Source organism: Haliaeetus albicilla, chromosome 3 (genome assembly GCF_947461875.1).
Source record: "Haliaeetus albicilla chromosome 3, bHalAlb1.1, whole genome shotgun sequence".
NCBI classification, from domain to species: domain Eukaryota; kingdom Metazoa; phylum Chordata; class Aves; order Accipitriformes; family Accipitridae; genus Haliaeetus; species Haliaeetus albicilla.
The window spans coordinates 15,325,625-15,352,399 of record NC_091485.1 but is presented as its reverse complement, the minus strand read 5'-3'; the positions used below and the strand labels follow the sequence as shown (position 1 = coordinate 15,352,399).

Here is a 26,775-nt window from a genome sequence, read left to right as displayed (position 1 = left end):
CCCAATTATATCTCGAGCAAAGAGTGTCAGTGCAGCAGGACAGATGAACATTAAGAGAAAGGAAGAGGGATTGTTCAGATTTTTGCACCAAAGCAAATTGGTCTCTAGTAACACTACCTACCTCATGTTTCAGCAGCTGGAAGGTGTGCACTTCTTAGACATTTCCCAGGAGTGGCAGGTTCTGAAATAGAAAGACCCCTTGTCTGGGAGTGAGGGTTTCAGTACCAGTGTCCTGGTTTCGGCTGGAATAGAGTTAATTTTCTTCCTAGTAGCTGGTACAGTGCTGCGTTTGGGATTTAGGATGAGAAGAACGTTGATAACACACTGACGTTTTAGTTGTTGCTAAGCAGTGTTTATACTAAGTCAAGGGCTTTTCAGCTTCTCATACTGCCCTGCCAGCAGAGTCTGGGGGTGCATGAGAAGCTGGGAGGGGACACAGCCAGGAGGAGCTGACCCAAACTGGCCAAAGGGATATTCCATACCATGTGACATCATGCCCAGTATATAAACTGGAGGGAGTTGGCCTGGGGGGGGATCACCGCTTGGGAGCTAACTGGGCATCGGTCAGCAGGTGGTGGACAATTGTATTGTGCATCACTTGCTTTGTATATTCTATTATTATTATTGTTATTATTTTCCCTTCCTATTAAACTGTCTTTATTTCAGCCCACAAGTTTTACTTTTTTTTTTTTTCCACCCGATTCTCTCCCCCATCCTACTGGGTGAGGGGAGTGAGTGAGTGGCTGTGTGGTGCCTGGTTGCCGGCTGGGGTTAAACCACAACAACCAGGTACCCAGATGACGTTGGGGGATAGGTACTTCTGAAGAGAGACTGGAAATAAGGTCTCTGAAGGAGCTCTCCACTGGTCCTTGGGGGTAGATCAAGAAGAAACTGTTGAGCTAGGATATAAACCAGCTGGATTCTGCTGTGGAGATTTGCACTAAGCTAGCTCTCCTTTTCAATGCAAGTGTTGTTGAGAAGCTGAATCCTGAATATCTCAAATTCAGATTGGAAGTTTAAAGAACATATTTTTGACTTTCATTTGTTTTCACCGTACAGTTTCTTTGTTCCTTTCCTGTCAGTATAATCCACACCTCTCAGAAGTGAGGAAGGTGTGAAAGGAAATTAATATTTGTGAAACCCATCTGTGTGAAGTATTTGTGTCATGACCATTATGGAAGAACCCCGAGAGAAGCCAGGGTGTAACCAGTATACCATTAAGTCAGAAAAACAGTATGAAGTTATGAGAATCAAACATAATTTGTAAAGCCTCTATTTAACAGAATGGTAGTTATCATTTATTCTGACTGAGGTGAAAAATAGCTATGAAAAATCAAATATGATCATATAATTAATACAATGTGTATCACAATACGTATAGAAGGGGTGCCAGTAAACATAAAGGTATTTGTGTTAACATACAGAGATCAGACCCAGTGGGGCTCACTGCCATGCAAACAATAGGAGAATAGTGGACTAGACCTATAGAACTACTAGTCAAAGTAATACTCAAGTCTTCCTTTCCTAGGAAGTAGCCTTGACTCTGTATTTGTTATTTTTTCCAATATTGAGTGTGTCTATTCTCACTATTCAAGTGTAGAAAGTAAGTATACTACATAAATAATAAAAGTTCATGATGAAAGTTAAAGACCTAATTATCTAGCCTACTGTTTATAACACCAGTAAAGAAATGTTACATGAGGAATTCTTTTTTCTTAATGACAACATTTTCCCTTGAAGCTACTCTGAATTGTATCAGTGTTGTTGGAGGAATGTTTACAATTTTGATGTGGAAATGGGAGGAGGCATGGTCCCTTGTGCAATAGCTATAAAAGGAGGCAAACAGGTACAAACATCATGTTGTGGTGTACCAGGGAGGGCAGACAGATTTGTCACTGTAATTTACTTTCTCTTAATAAAGGGAGATGAAATATAGTAAGTCTTATGAGTACTAAGTTTCATTTAAGGTTTTGATTTGCTTATAGTAAGGGAGGCTTTGCAACGTAAATAAAGAACAATCTATTATGAAAATTGGCATAAAGCTATCTAATTATTACTTCTTCATAGAAGGAAATTTGAAATTCAAATCACTGGCTGATGAAGGTTATTAAAAATGCATTAGAGTTGAAAATGTAGCTGTATGTAATTGTCATAATAGATATTCAAAATTAATTTATCCCCAATGACAATTAAGTTAAAAGAATTTTCAAATTATCGGCTAACAAATTTCAGTTAGTTTTAGAAGTACAGTGAAAACATTTCAAAAAGTTTGTCAAAAAATTAAAACTATCTCTTTTAAAAGAAATCCTAAAAGATGGTTTACATTCCTGTTCAGAATATTTGCTTTTCTTCTGTTTCAAATTACTGCACTCTATTGCATTATTTTTTTTTCCTCAGGTTCTCTCCATTGCATTTTTCTGTTTTTTTGCATTTTTCTCCTAAAGAATTCTGGACTACTTTGAGTGTGTGTGTACACACACATGTACAGGCATGTGCTGAATTTAGATTAATTTAAACTCATAAATTTTCATTATATATCTGTTTTTTCATCTACTTGATGTATTTTTCTGATGAGCATCAATAATCTCATAGGTAATATGGTGCTATTAATACTTCTTTTAGAATATCTGAAATGCCTTTAATATATATGTTTATATTTAAGAATAGCATCAAAATGCCAGTCTTGGTATTGTTGGATTAGGATGGGGGTTATTTCTGAAGACACTGAGGCATCTTGACACTCTCTAAAAATCAATGGGGATAAAGTTTGCTAAATAATAACTATTTTTGTGGTGGGTTTGTATTTATTGTTTGAATCCATTTTAAGGACAAACAAAAACAATTTAGGCCAGTGGATATCTCTGTGGTTGTGCTTGTATATGTGCATGTGTGGGCTTGTACCGCTTGCTGTTGGCCAGAGCCCCCAGCTGAGTCCTGTGCTTGTGTGTGGCTTCCTCACCTTTGGGATCAAGTGAGAAGAGCCAGGAACAGGGAGGGCAAAGATGATGATGTCCCTTCTCCTTTCCTGGCTAATGTCGTTTCTCTTTTTCTGAATAAAGCTCTTGATAGTTCAGCGGATACCCAGCAGCTGAGAGGTGCTTAAATCCTGCATCATGAGGTGCCTCTCAACTGTGATTTGATTTTTGGTTGTTTTTTTTTTTTTTTCCCCTGTGAGTGGTGCAATGGAAGTAAGCCAGCCTTTCTCACCTAATTTTGAGCCAAGGCTTCCCCATGGTTTCAGTCTGGCGAAAGGGAGCTACAGCCCAAGTTGAAGGCTTTCAGTTTGAAAGGGGTAGGAAGGGGAGTTAAACCTAGGGCTCAGCCACTGGCATAATGTACAGCATAGATACAACCAAAATAATTTATGTGCATTGAAAGCCTACAGTTACTTATATCCTCTAACACTCCTGACCCAGTTTGTCAATGCAGTGAGAGATTACGTAGTTAGGGTTATACCTAGCAGTTTAGCAGGAAGAATTATATACCCATCACTTACTGTGCTCAGCAAAGTTATATTTTGTAAGCATGTCTTTGCTTGTAATTTGTTTTCAAATGTAGTCTGTGTTAATAAATACTTCTTTTTAATTGAGCTTATCTAACAAGATAAGTTTGGGAATTATTACAGGTCAGCCAATTTAAATAAACCAAGAGGAAAATCTAAAGGAAGTTTTGGAAAAGTACATTTCTCCTTTTCTTTTTACTCAAAGACAAATAACATATTCCTTTTAATTAACCAGTACCTTTGGGCTGAAACTAGAAAAGGTCTGGACATAACCATGTATTTTGAGAATGTTAAAAGTGAAAATTCTTAAAAATGGAAACAGTTTCTAACTATCCAGTATATTTTAGTAGCCTCATAAGGCTATTAAAACTCATATAATGATGTAATTCATTTACACGTTCATTGTGAAGAATTGTCCTATTACTCCTTTTGGATAATTAAACTACAGTAATGAAATGCCCCGTTTTGTTTCTCAGGCATAAGCACAGTGCCACTGTTTGCATACCTAGTAACTCTAGCAGGAAGTTTGATATTGAAAGTACCTTTTTTTTTGATTGTAGCTGAAATTTGGAGAGGTAATTGGGAAACCTGTTTTATTTCAGTTGTGAATCATCTTCCCTCTCTGCCATCTCTCTAGCATGGTGTTATTTTTCAAGTGTGAACCTGGGTTGCAAATTAGAATGTTCTTTTAGTATTAAGGTATTAGTTATTTTAAATTTTGTCAACACTCACTTTTACAGAAGTTGTTCCCCCCCCCCCCCCCCCCCCCCCCTTTTTTAATGCCATACTAACACAGTAGTCTGGTATTCAGTTTGCACATCAAAATAAAGGGTCAGATTGGAAAACATATTTCAAAGGTTGTTTAGGATAGTGAGGAAATGGGGTTGGGGAGAACTGGGATTTTTATATTACAAATGACTGTCTATAAAAATACCCTTTGAAGTGTGAAGGCTTTTCTTTTTCAGTGTGCATTTAAAAATCCTAATTGAAATGTTTGTTAAGGGAAGAGGTCCACATACACATGAACTGATCAGATTTTAACTCTTGCTTTAAAACACCAGGCTACCAGCCAAAACCAGAATAATCCCAGTAGGCTGGCTGATTTTATGGATTAGGCAGCAGTTCAATCCTGGCAGTACTACAGCAGTGCAGTTTGAGAGAAAGTAAGGTAACTTGGCTTGGCAAAACCCCTACTTCTTTGCCTATTAAAGGCAGCTGGTATGACTTAACATGCTTTTTCTGCCTTGGTAGGTTTGATTTACAGGCACTGTGAAACAATATAGCATTTAAAGTGGCATAACAAAAGCTAATCAAGTAAGTTTGGTTTCCATCCTTAATTTTTTTAGATTTCATTGAGGCAAAGTGAAGACTTTGTAACCGCTTACATGGTAAGTGGGCAGTTAGAACACAGCATGAATCTGGTACCCAGGTGGTAGCCCATATGAAATCAGCAATAGTGATATTTAGCATGCTTAGCAATAGTGAAGACTTAGAGAGAAGAGACAGTTAAGGTGAAGATTCAGATTTTCTCTTTCTTTTACATTTTTTTAAATTTTGAGAAATTAAAAGATAGTTATTTTATATTCAGTCTAAATTTATATAATGTCATCTACATTCTCCTAAAACACTGAAAATTTTAAACTTTTTCATTGTTTTTTAAATGTCAATTTTATCTGGAGTGCAAGAAGAAATTATTCAGTATCCCTCTGCTGTTAGACCTACACATATTTCCTCCCATCAAACTTTACTTTCTTGCCCTGACATTACTGGCTTATACTTAGACTGATTTATTTTTAATATACACATTCATTTTGTCCCCCTTTTTTTGGTTTGTTTTTGTTATCTACTTTTTCAGTTAACAGATAAGATTCTTACTGCTGTTATAGGTGTGGTTTCCATTTAGTGCTTACAGGCATGAACTTTTACTTGGTAGCAGTTTCTGAAACCCCTATTCCTCTGAAGTAGCAGTTGGAGACCTGCCCCAGAGGCATAATGTGGAGGTTGATATGCCACTCCTTGGCAAAATTCCTGAAGAGTCTTGTTACCATAACAACTCATCTTCTTCCAAGGATAAATCTGTATGCAGAGATGGGGAAAACTCTTCTGTTTTCTTTGTGAATTGGTTTTGCTTTTACATGAGCCATTCTTCCACTTTCCTGATCTTGGGATTTGTCTTCACCCTTCTTATGTTGCTCTTGTAATCTTGTGTTTTAAGTTTTGCTATTCTTTCACGAAATAGTTTTTTTCATTTTTTTCTGCCTTTTAGTTTGTTTTTACCTCAAGTCTTGTTTTTCAGTCTCTTGCATCCCCTAGTCCTGTTGGTGATCATCATGTGCTGTTCTCGTGCAGAATGTGCTGAAGTCAGGAAAATGTGTTTCATCTCAAATGTTCTGAATGCCTAATCCCATATGGGTTTGCCCAAACCTATAAAGGTCCAAAGAGCCTTCCAGATCTGTTAACCTGTGAGTCTAAGAAAGGGATGCTAAGTCAGATGTGAATGGACCTCAGGAGGTCTCTTGCCCGACTCCTGCTCACAGTAGAGCCACCTCTGAGGTCGGTCGTGGTCGCTCAGGGCTCTGGCCAGTCGGGTCTTGAAAACCTCCAGGGACGGAGGCCGCAGAGCCTCTCTGGGCAGCCTGTCCCACTGCTGGGCTGTCTTCATGGCGAAAACATTGCTTCTCATATCCAGTCTGACCGCCTCTTGTCTCAGCGTATGCCCGTTGTCCCTCTTCCTCCCAGCAGGCACAGCGGTGAAGAGCCTGGCTCCGGCTCCTCCATGACCTCCCTGCAGGCACTGGGGGGCTGCTCTCCCGTGCCCCCCAAGCTGTCCCCGCTGCAGGCTGGAGCAGCCACCGACCCTCAACCTCTCCCCTCAGGGCAGGCAGTCCAGCTCTGGCTTTCCTGGGGGGCCTCTGCTGAACTCGCTCGGGTTTATCAATTGCGTTGGGGTCCCAAAACCGGACATGGTATTGTAGATGTTATCTAATGAGTGCTGAGTAAAGGAGGGTAGTCGCTTCCCTTGATGTACTGTCTGTGCTTCTGTTAATGCAGCCATTTCCCCAGTCCCAAAGGTCTTTATGCTTTTCAGGCAGCGGACTGCCTTTTTCTAAGAGCCAAAATCACGTCCAGCTCTGTCTGAAGCTGCAACAAAACTTCTACTCTGTGGCAATTGGATTTAACCATGTAAAAGGAGCAGCCGCTAACCGCAGATAGGATGGCTGAAAACTGAGCTGAAGGGAGATGGTTTGTTTCTTTGGGATACTCCTCCCTGTAGTCCTTTCATCTGCAATGGGGCCACATCTCCTTTTCTCCTTCTGCAGCCTGGCAGCAGCGTTCAGAGTAATGTTAGCATATTGGTGCCTCCTTTGCCCTTTTCTTACTATGATAGTTATCATAGCTCTTGCTTCTTCTATCGCTCTCTTACTGTTGTCATGCTGCTTCTGGTTTGAGGTAGTTCTCTACTGTCTGGGCATCACTTACTGGAGTCCCTGCTCCTTGCCACTGTGTTGGCTTTTGCTCCCTTACATTACTGCTTGCGTGGTATTATACAACAGATGGTAGTATGTGGGCCATTATTAAGAAATAAGAGGATGAACAATTACATTTTGTAGCTCTCTTTTCTGCTTCTGTTTTTGCTAGATAGAAATTAAATGACAGGAAGGTAGTGCACAATGCAAACCAGAAATCTATTTATGTAAATTCAGACCTTTTCCTCTGCCCAAGTAATTTCCAGGGCCCTGCACAGTGGAAATAACATTCAGTAGATGGAATCACAGAATCATTTCCCTCCCAGTTTCATATGGGAGGCACATGTTTGAGATTCTATGCATCATTTTTGTGGTTTTCATCTTGTCTGGACCTCCTTTCCTATTTACTGTGGAATTATATTTTTTGTAGTGATGCAGATGTAATATGTGATTTGGAAGTAATATTTCTATTGTTGTGGAAGAGTTATTTGATCTATTTAAATGTACAATTTGCACACCAGAGCCCTAGATGTGTCATATACATACATTCTTTATATGTCCATATAACACCAAAGTGGATAGTGCACATCCTGGATGTTCAGCTCCCTGACTAGAACAGATTTTTAGTACAATAAGCAAACAAGTAAATGTCCAGTGTAGGTCAGTGATGAATTATGATGGATTCAAGAGAAAGTGTACTGAATTGTTCCTAAAATCCTTCCCCTCTGAGAGAACTAAATGTAGTTCCAAAGAAAGTAATCAGAAAAGTGTCAAATTACGTTAACCATTAAGAAGCAACAAATCCCAGTTACTATGAGCCTTTATTTAAATTAAGCGTATTTTGTAATTTAATAGCCTTTCACATCTAAGAATATAATTAAGATGCCGAAAAGAAAAAAAACAACAAAACTCCCAAACATTTTAAGGAGTAGGTACCCTATTTAAGTTGCATTGGCAGTGGCTGTTTTGTCATATGAAATATTTTGCTAACATAATTGAAATGTGCTCTTGTAATTATTTCCCGTAATTTACTTGGGTAACAAATGCACTTTCAAAAAGAAGACTACAGGTTGCTATTACATGGGTCACAGACTCCCACACAGAAAAAAGTGGGTGTTTTTTCCCATGTAAAAATAAGCTCTTGACATGGTTGAGTTGTTATAGCCAGTGCTCAGACTGGGAGAGTGGGAGAGTTCTGAAATGTCACGTCGAGACAGGTAAGGGCTAAAGCGTTTTTAGAGAGACCAGATGTTTGTTACTAGAAATCTATTATCTGATCTCTTCTGGCTAGCCAGAGGTAACTGTCTACTTCAGTGAATGGAACTACTGTTCAAAGTTTCCATACAACAATCCTGAATAATTTCCTTGATTATCAGCCTGTGCCTATGTATCTTGCTTGGATTTAGGCTATTGCTACCTGCCACTGCGGACTATCTTATATTAATAATTCTACTGCACTTGAATTATTTACTAGGAATCCACAGCATGACTTTACTGAAATCAGACGGCAGTTGTTTTAGCTAGGGAGGAGAAGTGGGGTTAGACTTCTGAAAACTATCAGGGTGTTTTTCAGTTCTATTCCAAGTCTGCTGGCACAGAAATGCACAAAAACTAATACAGACCAATCCTTTAGTTTTTCTTGTAACTCAGTCCCCTGGCATCAGGCGATGCTTGGGCATTCTGACAGAGAGTAGGGAATGGAAGCAATTTGGTGTTAACATCAAATTTAGGATCTTCTTGTAGAAAGGTGAATTCAAGTTCCCGTGAAACCCTCAGGGTACAAGTGATTATCATAAGACATAGGATAGGGAAAATCTTCAAGGAAAGTAAGATTTTTTTAATACTTTTTTTTTCTAAGTGAGGGCATAAGCTCTCTTCTTCCTCTGATCCTATCTTTTTGACCATATAACTTGAGATTTGTTAACTGTTTGTTCCTTCAGAGGAGTCCTTTCCAACTTTTCCTCTTGCTCTTATGGTTGATACCTTGTCCTATATTTTATTTATTTATTTAATTGGGGGGGGGGGAGGAGATAGAAATTTTCTTAATACAGTCATAATGTAGAGCAGCAGATAGCTTTTTTTCTTTTTTTTTCTTTTAATGATTGATCCACCCAGATGTGTCTAGGCAGCATTTACAAGGAGTTGATTATTGATTTTATTATTCCTATATAACATTTACTTAAAGGAGGCAAGTAGAAGCTCTGAAAGTGGTGCCCTTTTTAGATGAGATGCTATACCAGCACAAAAGACTTGTAAGTTTTGGGCCCATCTGCAGATCAAAATAAAGAAAAACAATGAGGATGAGAAGCGAAGCAATTTTTGGCTGATTAAGTGCTCTAGATATATGAGCAACAGTGGTAGAAAACTAACTATAGGCTCTTTTGCATTCTTGTTCAGTGCTGGATGTTCCTCTGTAAAGAAGTTTGGGGTTTTGGTGAACATTCTGAGACTCACCCCAAAAAATTGTGTGCAGATCAAGTGCATTTCATTTCCTGAGGCTATACTGGTGATTAGCTGTGCTGATGTGGAATCTCTGAGGTGATCCAAATTCCTGACTGTAAGAGGAAGTAAGTTACAGAAACCAACACTGATGGGTAGCCTTGAGACCCTGGTGCAAGCCTACCCTAGCTTAATTTTCCAGGAGTGAGATGCTGCCTTTACTGATCCTAGAAACTCTCCTATCTTGTAGCCCTTAAGGATTATGTCCTTTCATCAAATATTAACCAGAAGTAAAGAAGTTGGATGCTTCTGATATACCTGTGTCAACCCCCCTGCCCTACCCTGCCCCACCCCAAAAAAGAAAAAAAACTTTTATATATGAAAAAAAAGTGGAATTTAAAAAGCTTGGCAAAGAAAAGTTTGTCACATACAAGTTAAGTAACTATTCCGCATCTTTTCTTCAACCATTGTTCATTGTCATTCTAGAGACAAGAAAAATGGTCTTAGAGACTGATCCAGGAAAAGATCAAGAAACCAAGTAGGAAAAAAGCAAGCAAATGTGTGTGTGGGCTGCCTAGTGATGGACGTATGAAGCAGGAATTATTGATGATGAGTAGGAGAACTGAGAAATGGGCCAGGTGCTAAGAGTCCCTAACATGTACCACACTGAGCACCATATGGACTACTGTACTAAATGATAGCACCAATGTCTAGTAGAGAAAAGAAAGTCTAAGTTAACATACTAATGTTAGTGAAAAGTTGTAAACTACATAATCATAGCTTAATACAAAAGGATCTATTTAGCCTACTGGAAGAAATCATAAAGGATAAGGGTAGGCAGGAAATCTATTCGCAAGATGACTCACTGAACAGGTAATATTAGGGATTTTACTTGTCATTGAAGTTCATTTTGTTCTACGGGAATACAAATGCGGGAAATAGGAAAAGTGATTTTCAAAGATTTTGTTGGTTTGGGTTGTTTTTAATATTACCAAAGTTTTAGGCAAAGTATAATCCCACAATGGGAATATTTCCATCTTTTTTTGTGGAAAGTCTAGGTAAGAAACTTACATGTGTAAGATTATATTTTCCCTTTATTCTTTTTTTCTTACTAGTACAAGGCTACCAATGGTCTAGGTGGTTCCAGAGTACTATTTAGTTGTTCTGAAGAACAGCAATGTTTTTGATGAGCTAGACTGTATTTTGTCAAAAAGTCGGTTATGATACCACAGGGAGCAAATTTTGGTATAACATCCCTTGCTTAAAAAAGTAGATTTGCCTAATGCACTTCTCATAAAAAAGGGGCTTTCTCTTTTTGTTACATTTTCAATTTGATTAGTCTTTTAAAACTTTCTTAAAGTTTGCAAAGAGATGGTTTAACTAATTTTAAAAAAATTATGACTTTTTTAGAATCTTTGCCTTTTGAGTAGTTTTGATACTTTTTCCCCCTTTAAAATGTTTATTTATTTATTTATTTATTTATTAAAAAGTAATAGATAAAAATTTAAACCACACTTTTAAAAATCACTGAGATAAAGCAGTCTGGTTGCCAAGGCAAAGTTCGTTTTTCCTTTATACAAAATAATATAAACTCTCAGGTGTTTATTTTTTAATTGCAAGTGTTCAGAGTAGAGAAATGACTCATGCTTCATTGGCATTAAACTCAGAATTCGGAATTTGATTAACTTCAGTTCTCTCTAGCAGTGGGAGGATAGACTTTCACAGTGTTATTATTCTTGCCTCTATCTTTCCACTCTGATTGCGGAGGGAAGCATACAGTACAATTTCAATAAATGAACATGGAAGCAAAAATTGATATCTCTATTTGATATTAAAGATTACATACCCAATAGACATACTGAGGGGCTTATTTGATAATATGACCTCTCTCGTCGTTATCATCAGCTCAGGTTTCTGAGATGCTAACTGGTGGTGTTTTTTTCTGTCAGCATGTTGACTTGCCCAACAGATAAAACTAGAACTGCTTCTTCAGCTTGTATAGGGTTTAGTGTACATGAGCCAGCAGCGTGTTCTTGCCGCAAAGAAAGCTAACGGTATCCTGGGCTGCATTAGGAGGACTGTTGCCAGAGGGTCAAGGGAGGTGATCCTTCCCCTTGGCACTGGTGCAGCCACACCTGGAGTGCTGGGTCCAGTTCTCGGCTCCCAGTACAGGAGAGACATGGACATACTGAAGCAAGTTCAGTGAAGGGTCATGAAGATGATGAGAGGGCTAGAGGATCTCTCCTATGAGGAAAGGCTGAGAGATCTGGGGCTGTTTAGCCTAGAGATGAGAAATCTCGTTCATTGTATACTCATCAGCAAGTGTATTCTCTACACCTAAAGGGTTTAGAAAAGACAGAGCCAGGCTCTTTCCATTGGTGCCCCGTGACAGGACCAGAGGCAATGGGCACACACTGAAACACAGGAGGGTCCTTCTGAACATCAGGAGACACTTTTTCAGTGTGAAAGTGACAGAGCACTGGCACAGGTTGCCCAGAGAGTCGGTGGAGTCACCCACCTTGGAGATATTCAAAAGCCATCTGGACATGGTCCTGGGCAACCGGTTCTAGGTGACCCTACTTGAGCAGGGGGGGTTGGACCAGATGACCTCCAGAGATCCCTACCACCCTCAACCATTCTGTGATGCTGTGAAATTTGCTGCTTTCTCAGATACAATGATGGGACTGAGCACTAAAGCTCAGTTACTTTTTTTTCCTCTTTTCTTTTTTCTATTAGTTTGCCTAGAAAAATTAGTTATTTTTCGTAACTAACATCTGTATCAATTCCCTTTATCCTCAGAATGTTATGACTAAACCAGTATTATTTCCAGAAAAACCTTCGGTTCTTGTAAAGCAAAGCATTTCAAGGTGAAAGATATGATTTATTTTTTTTAAATATCTTCTATTTTTTTTAAACTAGCAGAAATACTTTGGCTACCCATGTTAAACTATTAAAACATTTGAAAAGAAAAGAGGTATCTCACAATATCTCATGATAGTTTGAAATATGTCCATTTTTGTGGAAAGATGTACACAAGAGGAATGTGACTTCTGTGTGAAACTATGAATGGCTCGTAAAACCTTGCTTGAAGAAAAGTAAGTAAGTCAGGGAGTTTGGAAGAGGCAATTCATGTAACTCTTTGCCTGTGACATTGGAGTGATAACAAGTTCTGTGCTGTCTAGGGAGGCAGTATGATTCCAGAGACAAAGGAAAGTTGAAACGTGTTTAAAACAAAGCCCCTTTTCACTTGCATGGAGACTGTTTTTCTTCATTTGCCTTGCATTTTGTTTGACCAAATCTCTCGTATGGGTACCAAAGAGCAGCACGTCAGAATTTGGTGGTGATTTCATTGTCTCTTTCAGACATAAAATTCCCAGCAGCAAATAAAATAAAATTCTATTGTTTATTCATTTTGTGCTGACAATATCCTAAGTGTGTGAATGATCTTGCGTAAAAAAATGTTCTGTCAATATATTAAATAAAACAGGCTTAATGTACTGATCAACTAGAGAACCCATAAAATCATCTTTATAGATGGTTAAGTATGTGTCCCCAGTTGTCTGTAGTTATGTTTTGAACAAAAATTACTGTGAAAGTTATGTAGCTTTGATGCCAGGAATGGAGGGGGTTTTTATTTATTATCAAACTTACCAGCATTTCAGGATCTTTCAGTAATCTATAACACTCAGATGTTAAAGAAGAGAATAGATCTCTACTGTCTGAGAGTGACTAGAAGAAGGCTTAATATGCCCTGTTGTCACTATTCAAAGCACTTCTATTTCCTTTCCTGCTATTCCAGAAAGAGAAATTTCCCATTTTTAACATAACAAGATTTAAGTTTTTTTTCTGCATGGTGTGCACAGCCACACATGCACACACATAAAAATACCAGTTTCATTTGCTTGTGTTAGAATCACTGGAGTTTTTTTCTTCCTGTTATTGTTTTCCCTTTCATACTGCACTGTCAGTTATCTTTCTAAATCTTTGAGAGGAAAGCTATGTGCATCTATATGCATCTTTAAATTATTTAAAAAAATATAAATTCTCTTTAAGAATAACCTGGACTTTTTTGTGTCCCAAATCTTTTAAAATCTTTTGTTCTTATATCCTCTTCTTATTTAGCAAGACTAGTAGATCCATATCTTCTCTGTCTCCTATTTTGGGCCCTTCTGGGTCTTCAGAATTCAGTAATGACTTCTGGATTTGGTATTGTTTCCTCAGGTTTTGAATTCTAGAGTCTGCTCTCTCCTCTGCCTACTAACGCTTGCTTTTCCCTTTTATGGGATTTCGTTGAGATCAGTGCTTTGGGTAAGCCATAGGAGCCCTCTCACATACTAGACCATTTACCATGCATAGATCAAGGAAAATTAACAGAGATTTTAGTCATTCCTTCAATGGGACAGTGGTATCTTTGGTGTTCAGACCTTCTCTTTCACCCCAAGCAATAAATGGAGAAATAAATGGATTCTTGCAAAGCCCTGAAAATGTGACTAAAAAATAAAATTTTAAGGGATTAGGAACCCAATGGCAAGGCAAATGTTGCACCTGTGTTCAAAAAAAGGCCAAAAGATCAACCTGGGGAACTACAGGTCTGGCAGACTCGCTTGAGCCCATGGGAAGAACCATGGACTGAGTCCTCTTAAAACATATTTCTGGGCATGTGAAGGAGAAGATAGTAACTGGGAAGAGGCAGCTTGGATTTACCAGGGATAAAATCATGCCTGACCTGTCTGATAGCCATCTATGATTTGGGATGAGGAGAAAGCACTGGATGTCACTGGGTACCCAACTTCAGCAAGGTTTTTGACATTGTTTCCCATGATATTCTTATATCCAAGTTGGGACGTTATCATGTAGGTGGGTGGACGTCTAGATGGTGAAAAGCTGGTCAGCTAGTCAGACCCAGAAAGTCATGGTTAATGGGTCATACTGTACCTGGAGGTCAGTAGCAAGTGTAGAGCTGCTGCGTCTGTACTGGGACCTCTCTTGGTTGGTATTGGTATCAGGGACCTGGAGGAGGTAATGGACCGTGCACTCACCAACTGTGCAAACAGCAAATTGGGAAAGATCCATCAATACACTTTCGGTAGTCAGGCTATATTCCAGAGACCTGAACGGGCTGGAGGAATGGGCTGACAGGAACCTTGTGAAGCTGAATAAGGGCAAGTGCCAGGAGCTGACCCGGGGACAGAGGAGCCCCTGCGATGGCACAGGCTTGGGATAGACAGGCTGGGAGCAGCTCTGTGGGAAGGGACCTGGGGCTTGGTGCCTCAGCCAGCAAAGATGGCCAACAGGACCATGACCAGGCAATACAGGGAGTGATTATCCCCCTCTGTTCAGCACTCATTAGACCATATCTCGAGTACCGCATCCAGTTTTGGCCTACCTGTTACAGCAAAGATATTGACAAGCGAGTGAGTTTTGCTGAAGGCTGTCAAGGTAGACCCTATAGCAGTCTTCAACTCTGGTCTCAGGTTTCTCATCAGCACCTACACATTCCAATTCATGCTTTGTCTCTGGCTTCTTGATGGCTCTTACCGCTCATCTGCTCTCAATCTTTTTTGCAATGTCTTTGCCCCAGCATGTTCCAGTTTTTACTGCACCATATAAAATCTCTGTCTCTTAAAAAGCATTATTTCCAGCATATGAAAAGGAATGCTAGAGCTGTACACAGGGAGCATAAGAATTACAAAACAAAGCAAAAAAACCCCATCCACATTCAGCCCATTTTTTCCCTAGTCATACATGGCCAAATTCATATGGATGACATTTTTAAGAAATTAATTCTGCCTGAGGCAGATGTCCTGCCTGGAAGAGTTAACTATAAACACATAAAGTTTGCACAGAGTTCCACGAAACTGAGAAAAGATTTTATAATGCAAAGTGTTAAGCAGTTTAATATAGGCTGTGCTACCAGCTTGGGTTGTAGTAACATATTTTTCTTCCATTTGTGTTACTTGTAGTTATCTACTTGCATCAAAGGAAAATGGAAATAGATTGAATTGTTTATGCTGTAAATTTGCTGGAAGACTGTTTTTTTGTTGATAAGCTTTTCTAATATTTGGAACATAAAATAAAGTTGTGAGTTCTTATGAGGATGACAGTTACACTTTAAAGGCAGATGAGGATTTATCCTTAAAATGTAGTGATACTAATTGGCATGATAACTGATTTACTTCCCTAACTAATAAGACACTGCTGTTCCTCCATTAGGTTATGTATTTGATGCAGATTCTGAAACTGATCAAAGTTGTATGAATACAGAAATTGAAAAACACAGAATAATCACAAGACTGTCTTGATGTCACTGTAATAACTATGTTTCCAAATAAAACTTTATTAGGGAAGTAGACCACTCACTTTTTGATACGTTACATTTTATAGAAGGTTTTGCAACTTTAGACTCTACCTATTTATGTGGTTTTGTCGGTTAAAAGACTTATAAATGTAAATAATCTTAGAGGGAAAAAAACAGATTATAGTAAAAGTTGAGTAGTTTTGGTTAATGTTTTTATCTGTGCTATTTATACACTGGCCTAAAATATTTTTCTTCATTTTAAGGTAACCGAGCTGCACAATATCAAAAACATAACTAGATTGCCTCGAGAGACAAAGAAGCATGCAGTGGCAATTATCTTTCATGATGAGACGTCAAAGACATTTGCGTGTGAGTCAGGTAAGCAGTTGGTACTGCCATCTCTAGCTTGAAGAAATCACATTACGCATCAAAGTCTTGCTCAGATGAATTAACTTAAAGCACCAGACAGAAATCCTTAGCTTAAAGGAATTAGTTGTAAACAACAACTTTGGATTTTGGGGTTGAGGTTTTTGGGGGTGTCCTGGTTTCAGCTGGGATAGTTAACTGTCTTCCTAGTAGCTGGTACGGTGCTATGTTTTGAGTTCAGTATGCGAAGAACGTTGATAACACTGATGTTTTCAGTTGTTGCTGAGCAGTGTTTAGAGCAAGTCAAGGGTTTTTCAGCTTCTCATGCCCAGCCAGCAAGAAAGCTGGAGGGGCACAAGAAGTTGGCACAGGACACAGCCAGGGCAGCTGACCCAAAGTGGCCAACAGTGTATTCCATACCATGGGATGTCCCATTTAGTATAGAACTGGGAAGTGGGGGCAGGGAATCGCCGCTGGGGGACTAGCTGGGTGTCGGTCTGCGGGTGGTGAGCAATTGCACTACGCATCATTTGTACATTCCAATCCTTTTATTATTGCTGTTGCCTTTTTATTAGTGTTATCATTATCATTGTTAGTTTCTTCTTTTCTGTTCTATTAAACCGTTCTTATCTCAACCCACGAGTTTTACTTCTTTTCCCGATTTTCTCCCCCATCCCACTGGGTGGGAGGGGAGTAAGTGAGCAGCTGCATGGTGCCTAGTTGTTGGCTGGGGTTAAACCACGACAGGGGGTTTGGTAGGGGGTTTTTTGATATACTTTGGGAGGTGTTGGGGATGTTACAGAGCTCTTTCTTCCATTACTTGTCTTTGACTGCACGCAGATGGTCTGAAGACTGGAGATTTTCAGCTAAACTTGTAACACTGAGTAAAAAATACCTATGGGATGTTACTAAGTCAAGATGTGAAACATTCTTTTTTTTACCAAGTTTTGCTATAGGCACTTACTAAACTAATAATTATCATGCCATTGCGAATAAGAGGTAAATACCAGCTAAAACCTCAGGATATTGTAAAGCTGGATGTCAAGCAGTCTGCGGTTTGAACAGCTACATGGTGAATGAGTTGAGAACAAACTTGGGCATCATGGTACATAATGACAGGTTGTTACCTGTGAGATGCAGAACGCTGCGCTATTAAAGGGCACTGTTTTCTTGTTTGAAAATGCAATTGTATATGTCTGTGTCCTAGGGTATATTTTACCTGAAAAAATTGTTCTTAAAAAGAATGAAAAAAAATTTAATGATAAAGTTTCTATTTGTTTAGTGACATATTTGAAACTGCATTTTAAAATAGTATCTTAATATTATCATATAACATTGCATGGTGTACAATCTAAGTTAAATACAGTGAAACAAAATTCAAGAAACATGGAGGAGGTAGGTTGAAAGTGTGTAAGGTCATGAATTTTGTGGCTTTTGGATCAAGTATTGCAAACTTTGATATGTACATTCCATCATGAAAGACGGATTGACAGAGTTTTGTTTGTTTATTAATTTAAATTTAAAAACACAGACATAGGAAATCTGTGGCTTTCTAAAGTCAGTTTAACAGATTATTAGATAAGTAGTTCACATTAAAGACTTTAATTTCTAATGTGTAGAATTACTAATGACACTGTAATATGATTAATAATTGAATAAAAACATTTTAATTATATTTCAACAGCACTGAAATCAGTTCTACAGAAACTTTCCCATTTGCCTACACCTGTATTCCCCTTGTTCTCTAATGAAAAGATGTTACTTCTTCCCTAGAATTACTATGGTGCAGGTATATTTGAAAAGAGTGAGAGCAAATCATAACTTCAGGATTCTTTCACCAAAGAAGGGGCAAACCTAAGAAAGGTCAGCATATCTGGCCCACTTATCCCTTTCTTCTGTAACAAACATGATGCAACTCCTTAACCTTGAACTCAGCTGTGTATACAAGACACAAGTACCTTACGGTGCTAACAAGATGCCAGTATGAGATGCCCTACCTTAAAAGGCTATGCTCTACACAAAGGTGTGTTTTGAGTGGATAGAGTCTTGGGTGAAGTGACAAACCAGTGGAGAGCTTGTGGGCAGAGGTCGAAAGACAGACCAACACAGGTGATATTCTAGTATCTGCTATAGACCTTCTCATCAACAAGAGAAGGCAGATAAAGCATTCTTAAGGCAGGTGGAAAAAGCGTCACAATCCCAGGCGTTGGTACTCTTGGGTCACTTTAGCCACAGCAATATCTACTGGAAGGTTGATATGGCTGGACACAAGCAATCCAGATTTCTGGAACAGATTGAAGACAGTTTCTTGATGCAGATGATCAACAATGTGATGAGGGGAGGCACTCTGTTCAGGGCCATCCTTGGCAGGATCCTGTGGATAATTTCCTTGGAGGGCAAAGGGGCCCAGGAAAGCTAGCTAATCTTCAAGGACAGCATCCTCTGAGCACAAGAACTGTCCTTCCCATTCTGCAGAAGACAAGCATTACAGAAGACCAGTATGGATGAATGTGGAGCTCCTGACTTAGCTCAGACACAAGAAGGGAAGCACACAGAAGCAGGGACCGACTTGGGAGGGATACAGAGGCATTGTGCATGTATACAGGAATGGAGCCAGGAAAGCTCCAGCTTAGCTGGACCTGAAACTAGCCAGGGAGGTAAAGGATAGAAAAGGTGTCTTAAAGTACATCAACAGCAAAAGGAAGGCTAAGTGAGTGTGGGCCCATTGCTTGGTGGGGCAGTGGACCTAGTGACAAGGGGCATGAGAAAGGCCTACTCAACGCCTTTTTTATACCTTGGTTTTCACTTGCAAGGCTTGTCTTCTGGCCTTCCAGGTCCCTGACCCTCTTAGCAGGCAGTGGGAGGGAAGCAGTACCCACAGTAGAGCAAGGCAGTCAGGCATCACTTAAATCACTTGGGTGTCATGCACGAGTCCATGGAACTAGATCGTCAAGAATGACAAGAAGGAGGATCCAGATAATTATAGGCCAGTCAGCCTCACCTCAGTCCCTTAGAACATTATTGGAGCAAATCATGTGTAAACACGTGAAGGACAACAAGGTGAATGGGCGTAGTTAAAATGTTTTCCATATGCAAATCATGCTTTCTATGATGAGGTGTCTGGCAAGGGAAAGGCAGTGGCTGTTATATACCTTGATTTCAACAGTCTTTGACAGCCTCCTATAGCCTCCTCCATAGCCCGCAAATGGGTGGGACATGGGATGGATAAAGGCAGTACAAAGTGGATAGAAAATAGGCTGGGCTTAAAGAGTTGTGATTAATGGTGCAAAGCCAAGCTTGCGGCCAGTAGGTAGTGGATCCCTCCAGGACCAGTGCTGGGACCAATACTGTTCAATGTCTCCACTGACAACCTGGATGATGAGATGGAGTGTACTCTCAGCAAGGTTGCAGGTGACACCAGATTGGGGTGACCCAAATTGGGAAGGAAGGGCTGCTGTCAGAGGGACCTGGACAGGCTGGAGAAATGGGCTGACAGAAACCTTATGAAGTTCAGCAAGAGCAAATGAAAGGTCTTACCCCTGGGTTGGAGTAATCCCAGGCAACAAGGCAGGCTTGGGGCCAACTGTCTGGGAAGCAGCTCTGGCAGAAAAGGCCCTGGGGTCCTGGTGGACAACAGGCTGAACTTATCCTGGACTGCATTAGTAAGAGTGTTGACAGCAGGTACAGGGAAGCGATCCTTCCTTTCTATTCAGCACTTGTAAGACCACATCTGGAGTACTGTGTCCAGTTTTGTGCTCTCGGCACAAGAATATTGACATACAGGAGTGAACCTAGTGGAGGACCACCAGCGGTCGAGGTCAGGGTCAGGAGCACATGACGTATGAATAGAGGCTGAGAGCTGGGCCTCTTCAGTCTGGAGGAGAAACAACTTCAGAGGATCTTATTGCTCCCTGCAACTCCCTGATCTGAGAACACAGAGAAGATACAGCTATAAAAGTGTGAAATACCTTGCTGTTTCTGAAAGGCTACAAATCTTAGCTGTGCATATAGTGGAGTTTCGATCAGTTTGCCTTTCTCCATGCTATCAGTCTGTCTAAACAGTATAAACTGCATCATCTCCATCAGATGAGATAGATACACTGCTTTGTTTCATTAAAACCTGACTCTTTTGAACTCCAGATCTTTTGTGTGTTCTGAACTAGGAAGATAGGTCTAAAAAAAATTTCTTTTGCAGCTTGTTTCCACAACTGAGTTCTGTCTTCCCACAAGGAACTATTACCATTTTTACTGCTGCTGAAATGTGCAAAGTACTTTGCTTTCCTTTATGAAAGTTATCGAAGAATAAGGAATATTTAGAGAGCTGCTTCTTATTTAAAATGTTTTCTTCTTCTTCTCAGATCTCTCAAAAAATATTTAGTGGCAGTGGTTTCTATGGGACAATGCCTAGACTTCTAACAGCCTTATGGTGTGTAGTGGTGTACACACAATGGGGTTTATCTTGGCAAATCAGGCCACTTCTTTAGTTAACTCAATAATACCTTTACTCTATTAATACCCCTTCTTTCCCATGGCTTCAGTGGGAAAGAACCACTCAAGTGGTTTGACTCAGTCAAAAATTTTTTAGAATCATAGCTGCTTGACCTTCTTGAATTATTTAGGAGCCCAAAGTTTCATAATGTGAACATTTTTCCGCCATGGAGTCTCTAGATACACGGAAGCGGATGCTTTGTTTCCTATCATCTTGACCCTCAGAGGTGGACAGAAGGACAGTTAACGCTGAACCCTGAACGCTTTTTGAACGCTGAATTGCAAAAAGTCTGCTGAGCATAGAGTCAATAATTTCTTGGAAAGAAGGAGGAAGTAATGCTCAAAGCCGAGTTGGTTTTATATGGAGACTGAACAATGTCAGGTAGGGTTTTTGTCAGAGTTGTACCAGTCAATGTTTTAAGATAACCATATCATTTTGGTTTCGATAGTATGAGCTGATATCTTTTCTTCTGTGCAGCCTAGAAGTCCATGTGATAAAAAGTAGCACGTTTTTCTGGTACTTAGCTTTCTTAATTACAGAATTAAGCACACTAAAATGCTATTCTGTTTTAAAATAGGTCTCTAAAAAGGTAGAACACTTTGGTCCTCCCCAGAAAGCCTGAGAGCTGTGATACCAGCCCACTAGGCATGCTGGCTGCGAGCCTATGGCTTTTTCCTAAGCTTCTACAGCTTCTAGGCCCTCAGCTTGCTTATTGTCTTCAAGGCAGCTACTGGCAAGTCTGAGCTCTGGATGGACTGTAGCCCCTGTATTTCCATTCGGATTTCAGCAAATTAGTCATCTGCGGAGCATCTAGTTTTTGGTAATCTTCATTTGCTAATGAAAACATTCTGTAGAAAAACAGACAAAAATCCTCCATATGCTTTTGTTATCAGCTAGCTGTTCCCATCACTACCATCAGTACTCCCAACATCTACAACAGCTGTAGAAATCTGTTCAATTCCGAAGCTCTGTTGAAAGGTTTTGAAAAGCAAACCAGTCTCAGGTATTACAGTTCCCTGATTAAAAGCATGGCATAACAAGTCTTTAAAGAAGAATTATCCCTCTTCAGGGAGAGAAGGAAGCTGCTTGCTGTCACTGTATCTCTTTCTGACATCTGTTCTAGTAGGCAGAGACTTGTGACTTTGGTGATTAGCAAGCAACATTTTTAAATTGTCTCAGTTACCACCAGAATTGTTTCAGTAGAAGTAAACTAATGAGAAGTCATGGCTGATTAAATAACATGAAAAGTAGTCTATAACTCAATGGACGTAAGACAGACTCTAAAGAGTGGGAATTCTTCAGACCATGGGAAACTGCTGCCACCTTAGCAAGGAACATGCTACGGTCTCAGTTTCATCCTCCCTGAAAATCCCGCGAAAGTTATTGCCATTAAGGGAATTTTAACAAATTTTTTTATCAAGAATCATGAAAATCTGAGTTGCCTTAGAAACAAGGAAATGCAAAACTCCCAGGCTGCTAACACATTGAGACTTGAGACAACATTAAATGTTGCTAAATGTATAAGCACATTAAGTGGAAGGACAGAATACTGTGAAGAAAAATGAAACAGTTTTGGGGAATGGAGCATATTTACTCCAGCATAATAAAGGTTAAAAAGATATTACTGTTGTCTTTTAAATACATCAAGGAGAAAAAAAAGGAAAGTTTTTAAGATATAAAGTGACCTCATCACAAGAACAAATATAGAATATATGCCCCATATCAGTCTATGTTGCTATGGCCATTCAAATAGCAGGAGCAACGTAGACTGAAAATTTAGTGGAGAATTTCTAGGAGTTAAAGCAGTGAGGTTCCACAAAGCCTCACAGAAATCCTTCCCCATTCCCACACGGGTTTTTTTCTGCACTCCACAGTGTATTATCAAGCAAATGGAGAAATTCTTTTAACTCTGGGTGCTAGCTACTGGGTTTGAGGTGCTGTCTTTCCCTAATACCTTTTAAAAAAAAGTTGTTGGGATGGGTTTTGTTTGTTTGTTTGTTGTTGGGGTTTTTTCAGGTTAGTGTGCTGTTAGTTTTTTTATAGATATAGCTATGCTCAGACACATGTATCTATTGAGAAGCTCTTCTTCTGCAAGCCTAATGTCTGTCTTGTGGCAGTAACCCAAGTGCCTGCACCGAGACAGGCATTCTGAAATGCCCTGTAAACTCTCTCTGAAGTTGCAGATACAATGCAGTGAGCAATGGTGCCTATGCAGGACCAGCAAGAAAATGAAATTGGTGGACATGAATACTGATTAAAGCTAGAAGTTTATGGTGCTATTATGGAAGTTGCTAGCATGATGAGGATTGTGCCTGAATAACAACTAGCTTTTAAGGAATGATGTTTCTGGGTTGCACTAAGCCAGTGACAGACCATATGGGAGCATGATTTTTTCCTTTAGTGATGCCAGCAAAATATTAAGTGATACAAGTCCCTGGCTCTTTTAGGCTCAGTGGACCCACCAGCACAGGTTTGTGCAAAATTTAGTTTGATTTCTAAATGACAGAATGTGAGGAAGATTGATGAACTTGTAAACCTATTGATAAAAAAAAAATGGGGGGTTGCAAGTTATATGGATTCAGAGACAAGAGAGACAAAATAAATTAGGGCTGAAATGTGATTTCAGTGATTTGAGTATAGAATGAGAGGTAACATGAGAAAAAGGGGCAAAATCACAGAGAAATCTTAAAACTACAACTGTGAAACAAATGCAGATATCCCCTAAGATACCGATATTTGTCTGGCTTCTCTTCAGTACAGCGACCTATTCTGTATACAAATAGATGAATTGAAGGGGTTTATTTATTTCCAGGCATGCATGAACTGCAGTTCTAGAGTCATTACAATCAAGAAACATCTTCATTATTTTTAAGAGTTTATATTTTGGCATTCTCTTAAAACTTCCACTATTCAAGTCCTGGGGAAAATAGAATTGGGTTATTGCAAAAAGTCGATCAGCTACCCTATTTGAAACTTCTGGTTTAGGGTTTTATCCATCATTACACTATATTGATATAGCTTAACTGATATTAATATTCTTGTGGCTGTTTTGGCTCAATCCACCATTTTAATTTCTTGAATGTCTTGCTGCTGTGATGGTTACCTTGATAAAACTCTTTTATACATCTATAACATAAGCAGTCTTTTTCTTCTATATTCTTATGCGTTCAACTTTTTTGAGTGCCGTCAAACTGTGATAAGCAAGTCTTGTTATAACTGCAAAAAAAAGTTTTACTTTGTTGAAAATGAAAGGCTGTTGGTGTCAAGTGACAATGTATTCAGCCACATGGGTTTTAGAGTTCTGTACATATTTTTCCTTTTAAACCTGTTTTCACCATTTGTTGGTGTTGCTTTCTTTAAAAAATAAAATTACATTGCTGCTATTGTTTGAAAAGGCACAAATTCAGTTCATTTTTGTACTGAAAAGGCTTTTGGGCTATTGCCAAATTAGTACTGATTATGAGCTGGGCTTTTTCTCCTTGATAGTTTTCACAAGCAAAAATATTATGTGCTTGAAGAGTTTGACAGATGTCACTGGAATATTAGATGTAATTCATATCACTATATCCTTTGACAGCTAAGAAGCCTGGAGGTTTTGGATTAAAATTACAGTGAAACATTGAGGCTTTGAGATGAAGCATCAGTGATCATACCTGCTGTTATTATTAACAATACAAATGGCTACATAAGCTTTAAAACCAACCAGATCAAAGTTCCCATTTTCACTGTTGTTTTTGTGAGTTTGAAGCTCTAGGATCATGGAGGTGGTGGACGTGAAGAACAGCTTCACAAACTCAGTTTTGGTACTGGAAAGAGGAATACAAAGTTCACCTTTTGCATGCAGAAAAATAATCCTATATAGTTGAAAATATTCTGAAAGATGGTATATTTCTTTGTTAAAGTGGCAGGGATTGTTAATGAAAATTTATGACCCTGCCTTTTTGACTTTCTGTTTGTGATTTTTTTTTTTACATATATATGTACTGAAGGGGCCATACTTGCTTCTCTGTAAAGCATATGGTTCATTGGAGGTCAGATGCATGTTCTCACTTCCACATGTGCCACAATATTTTGAGATCCAAAAAAAGAGTGAAAAGACAGGCATTGCATAAAGTTAAATATGCTGCTCTGGATTCTTACATTCTCCCTTTTTGATCATAATATTTGAAACACTGTCCACTTTCAGGGCAAAGTTCAATCTGAGTCATGATTATAAATGTTATATTCTACGATTAATATTTAGAATGCATATTCTTTTGTTCTGGACAAATAGTTCCCTTTTCATTGATCATGACTTTTATTTCCTAATTTTTTCATGTTTGCCTATAAATATGCATCTTTATTCTGACTAACATTTACAAATTAGAAATATTTGGATTTTTGCTCTCCTTTCTCATAGTTTGTTGCCTTTCTTTGGTCCTTATTTTTTTTTGTGGTTATCTGTCTGAACTAGATTATTACAATTTTCTGACACACATTGCTTATATGTATAACTAGCAAATGGAAGGAATGCAGAAAATATTACACCATCTTCAAGGCATAGCCATTGATGGAACAGATCCTACACTATTACTTTCCATCCTTTTCAGCCACTTTTAGGTTATTAATTGAGTGCAAACTTAGTTCTAAAATTAATTAGTGTTTAAAAGAAAATATTTTGGGAAGACAAACTTATACTTTTTTCAGTGGAATTGCCAGCTGCTAAATTTGAAAACAGTAGACACACAAAATGGTCATCATCCCTGCAGCACTTTTCCCAGACAGGTCCCTGAGCTGAGAACACGGCTGCATTCATTCTCAGTTTTGTAGGGCAAATGGGGGACAGCAAGGAAACGAGGTTAACTTCCAGCCTAGCAGGAGCATGCGTGGGGGCTGTGACGAAATGTGTAGGAAAGCTGTAAGATTTCTAAATGCAGAAACTGGAAAAGGTAAACTTGCTCTGGGACTGCAATATGGGAAACCCTAAATTTAAGGCTTTGACATTGGAGGCTGAAAATTTTTCTTTCTTTCCCTTAAGTTTCATTACATTGTAGTATATAATGCAGGTGTGATAAGCATTCAGTTGCCCTTGCTGTTCATGTGCTATAAACTTGTCTGGACACTCTTTACTAATGTTTAACATAGTGAATCCAGATAAGTAGAGAAGTTCTGTATTATTCTTTGTTCCTGGACAAACATATTGAAGTGTAGACACTGTAAGTGCTTTCCTTATCACAGTTTTACTCAAAGGGATTGAAATTTATAGGAAATATAAACTGTTCCCATAGGAACAAAAGTCAAACAAGATAGCTAAGATAATAGTGAATCATCCATTTTAGAGTGTGTGTAGGACTCCTTGAGAGTAAGAGAGTAGAAAAAAAAAATCTTCCTGCCTGCAGAAGCTGAGCTACTTCAGAAGACAAACAGAAGAGAGCAAGATTACAGCTTCATCTGGTAGGCGGTGCAAGGTCAGCTGAATATTGATTTTAGAGAGACTAGGAGAAATACATGAATCTCAAAACATCTGCCCCAGAAGTTCAGCGTACACTTACCTTTCCCAGTAAGCACAGTGTGGAGGTAGGTTAGTGGTGGTGAAGTCCAGGATGTCAGGCATACGGAGGTGTGGAATTGTTTGTTGGACTTTAATAGAAAGTTTCATAATTGCTCACTTGTTGGTTTGGTTGGGGGGGTTTTTTGTAAGCTGTTAAACATCCGATGAACCTTGCAGTATTTGCAACCTCTACGTTTTATACCAGAACAAAGTATGTATTAGTGTGATAGCACAAGCCCATAAAAATTCAGTCTAACAACATGGTCTAACATGTGGCTAAAAAGAAAAAAATAAAAAGATTTTCTTAGCCTCTGGCTGTCTACCTTAAACTGAAATCTGAAATTACTGATACATTGTGTATCTCTATATAACAAGATTTCTTCCTGATCCCATTTTGAGATTCTTAGTGGATTTGATAAATGTACTGTGCCATAAATAACTGCTAGTCTTATGAAACAAAGATATGGAGATACTGTTTTATCCTTTGTATATAATTCATGACATAAATAAATTTCAATGACAGAAAAATTTTTAATCATCTTATAAGTGTGAAAGTCCAAATCCACTTCTTATCATGTAAACACATTTTATTAGAAGGTAAGGCATAAGGCACTACCTAGTTTAACATGCCTTTGTTATGTATCCCACAACATCCCTATAGCTTGCTTTTAAAAATATTGGCCT

The 26,775-nt window shown here is 38.9% G+C and overlaps 1 protein-coding gene across 2 annotated transcripts in view; it reads left to right on the top strand.

The window, feature by feature from the left end:
- DOK6 (docking protein 6) overlaps positions 1 to 26,775 on the top strand; it is a 264,826-nt gene that overhangs the window by 110,695 nt on the left and 127,356 nt on the right. For both annotated transcript variants that reach the window (XM_069778881.1, XM_069778882.1), the window contains exon 3: positions 15,970 to 16,084. In XM_069778881.1, the coding sequence (XP_069634982.1) occupies positions 15,970 to 16,084 (115 nt within the window). The remainder of the gene's footprint in view (positions 1 to 15,969; positions 16,085 to 26,775) is intronic.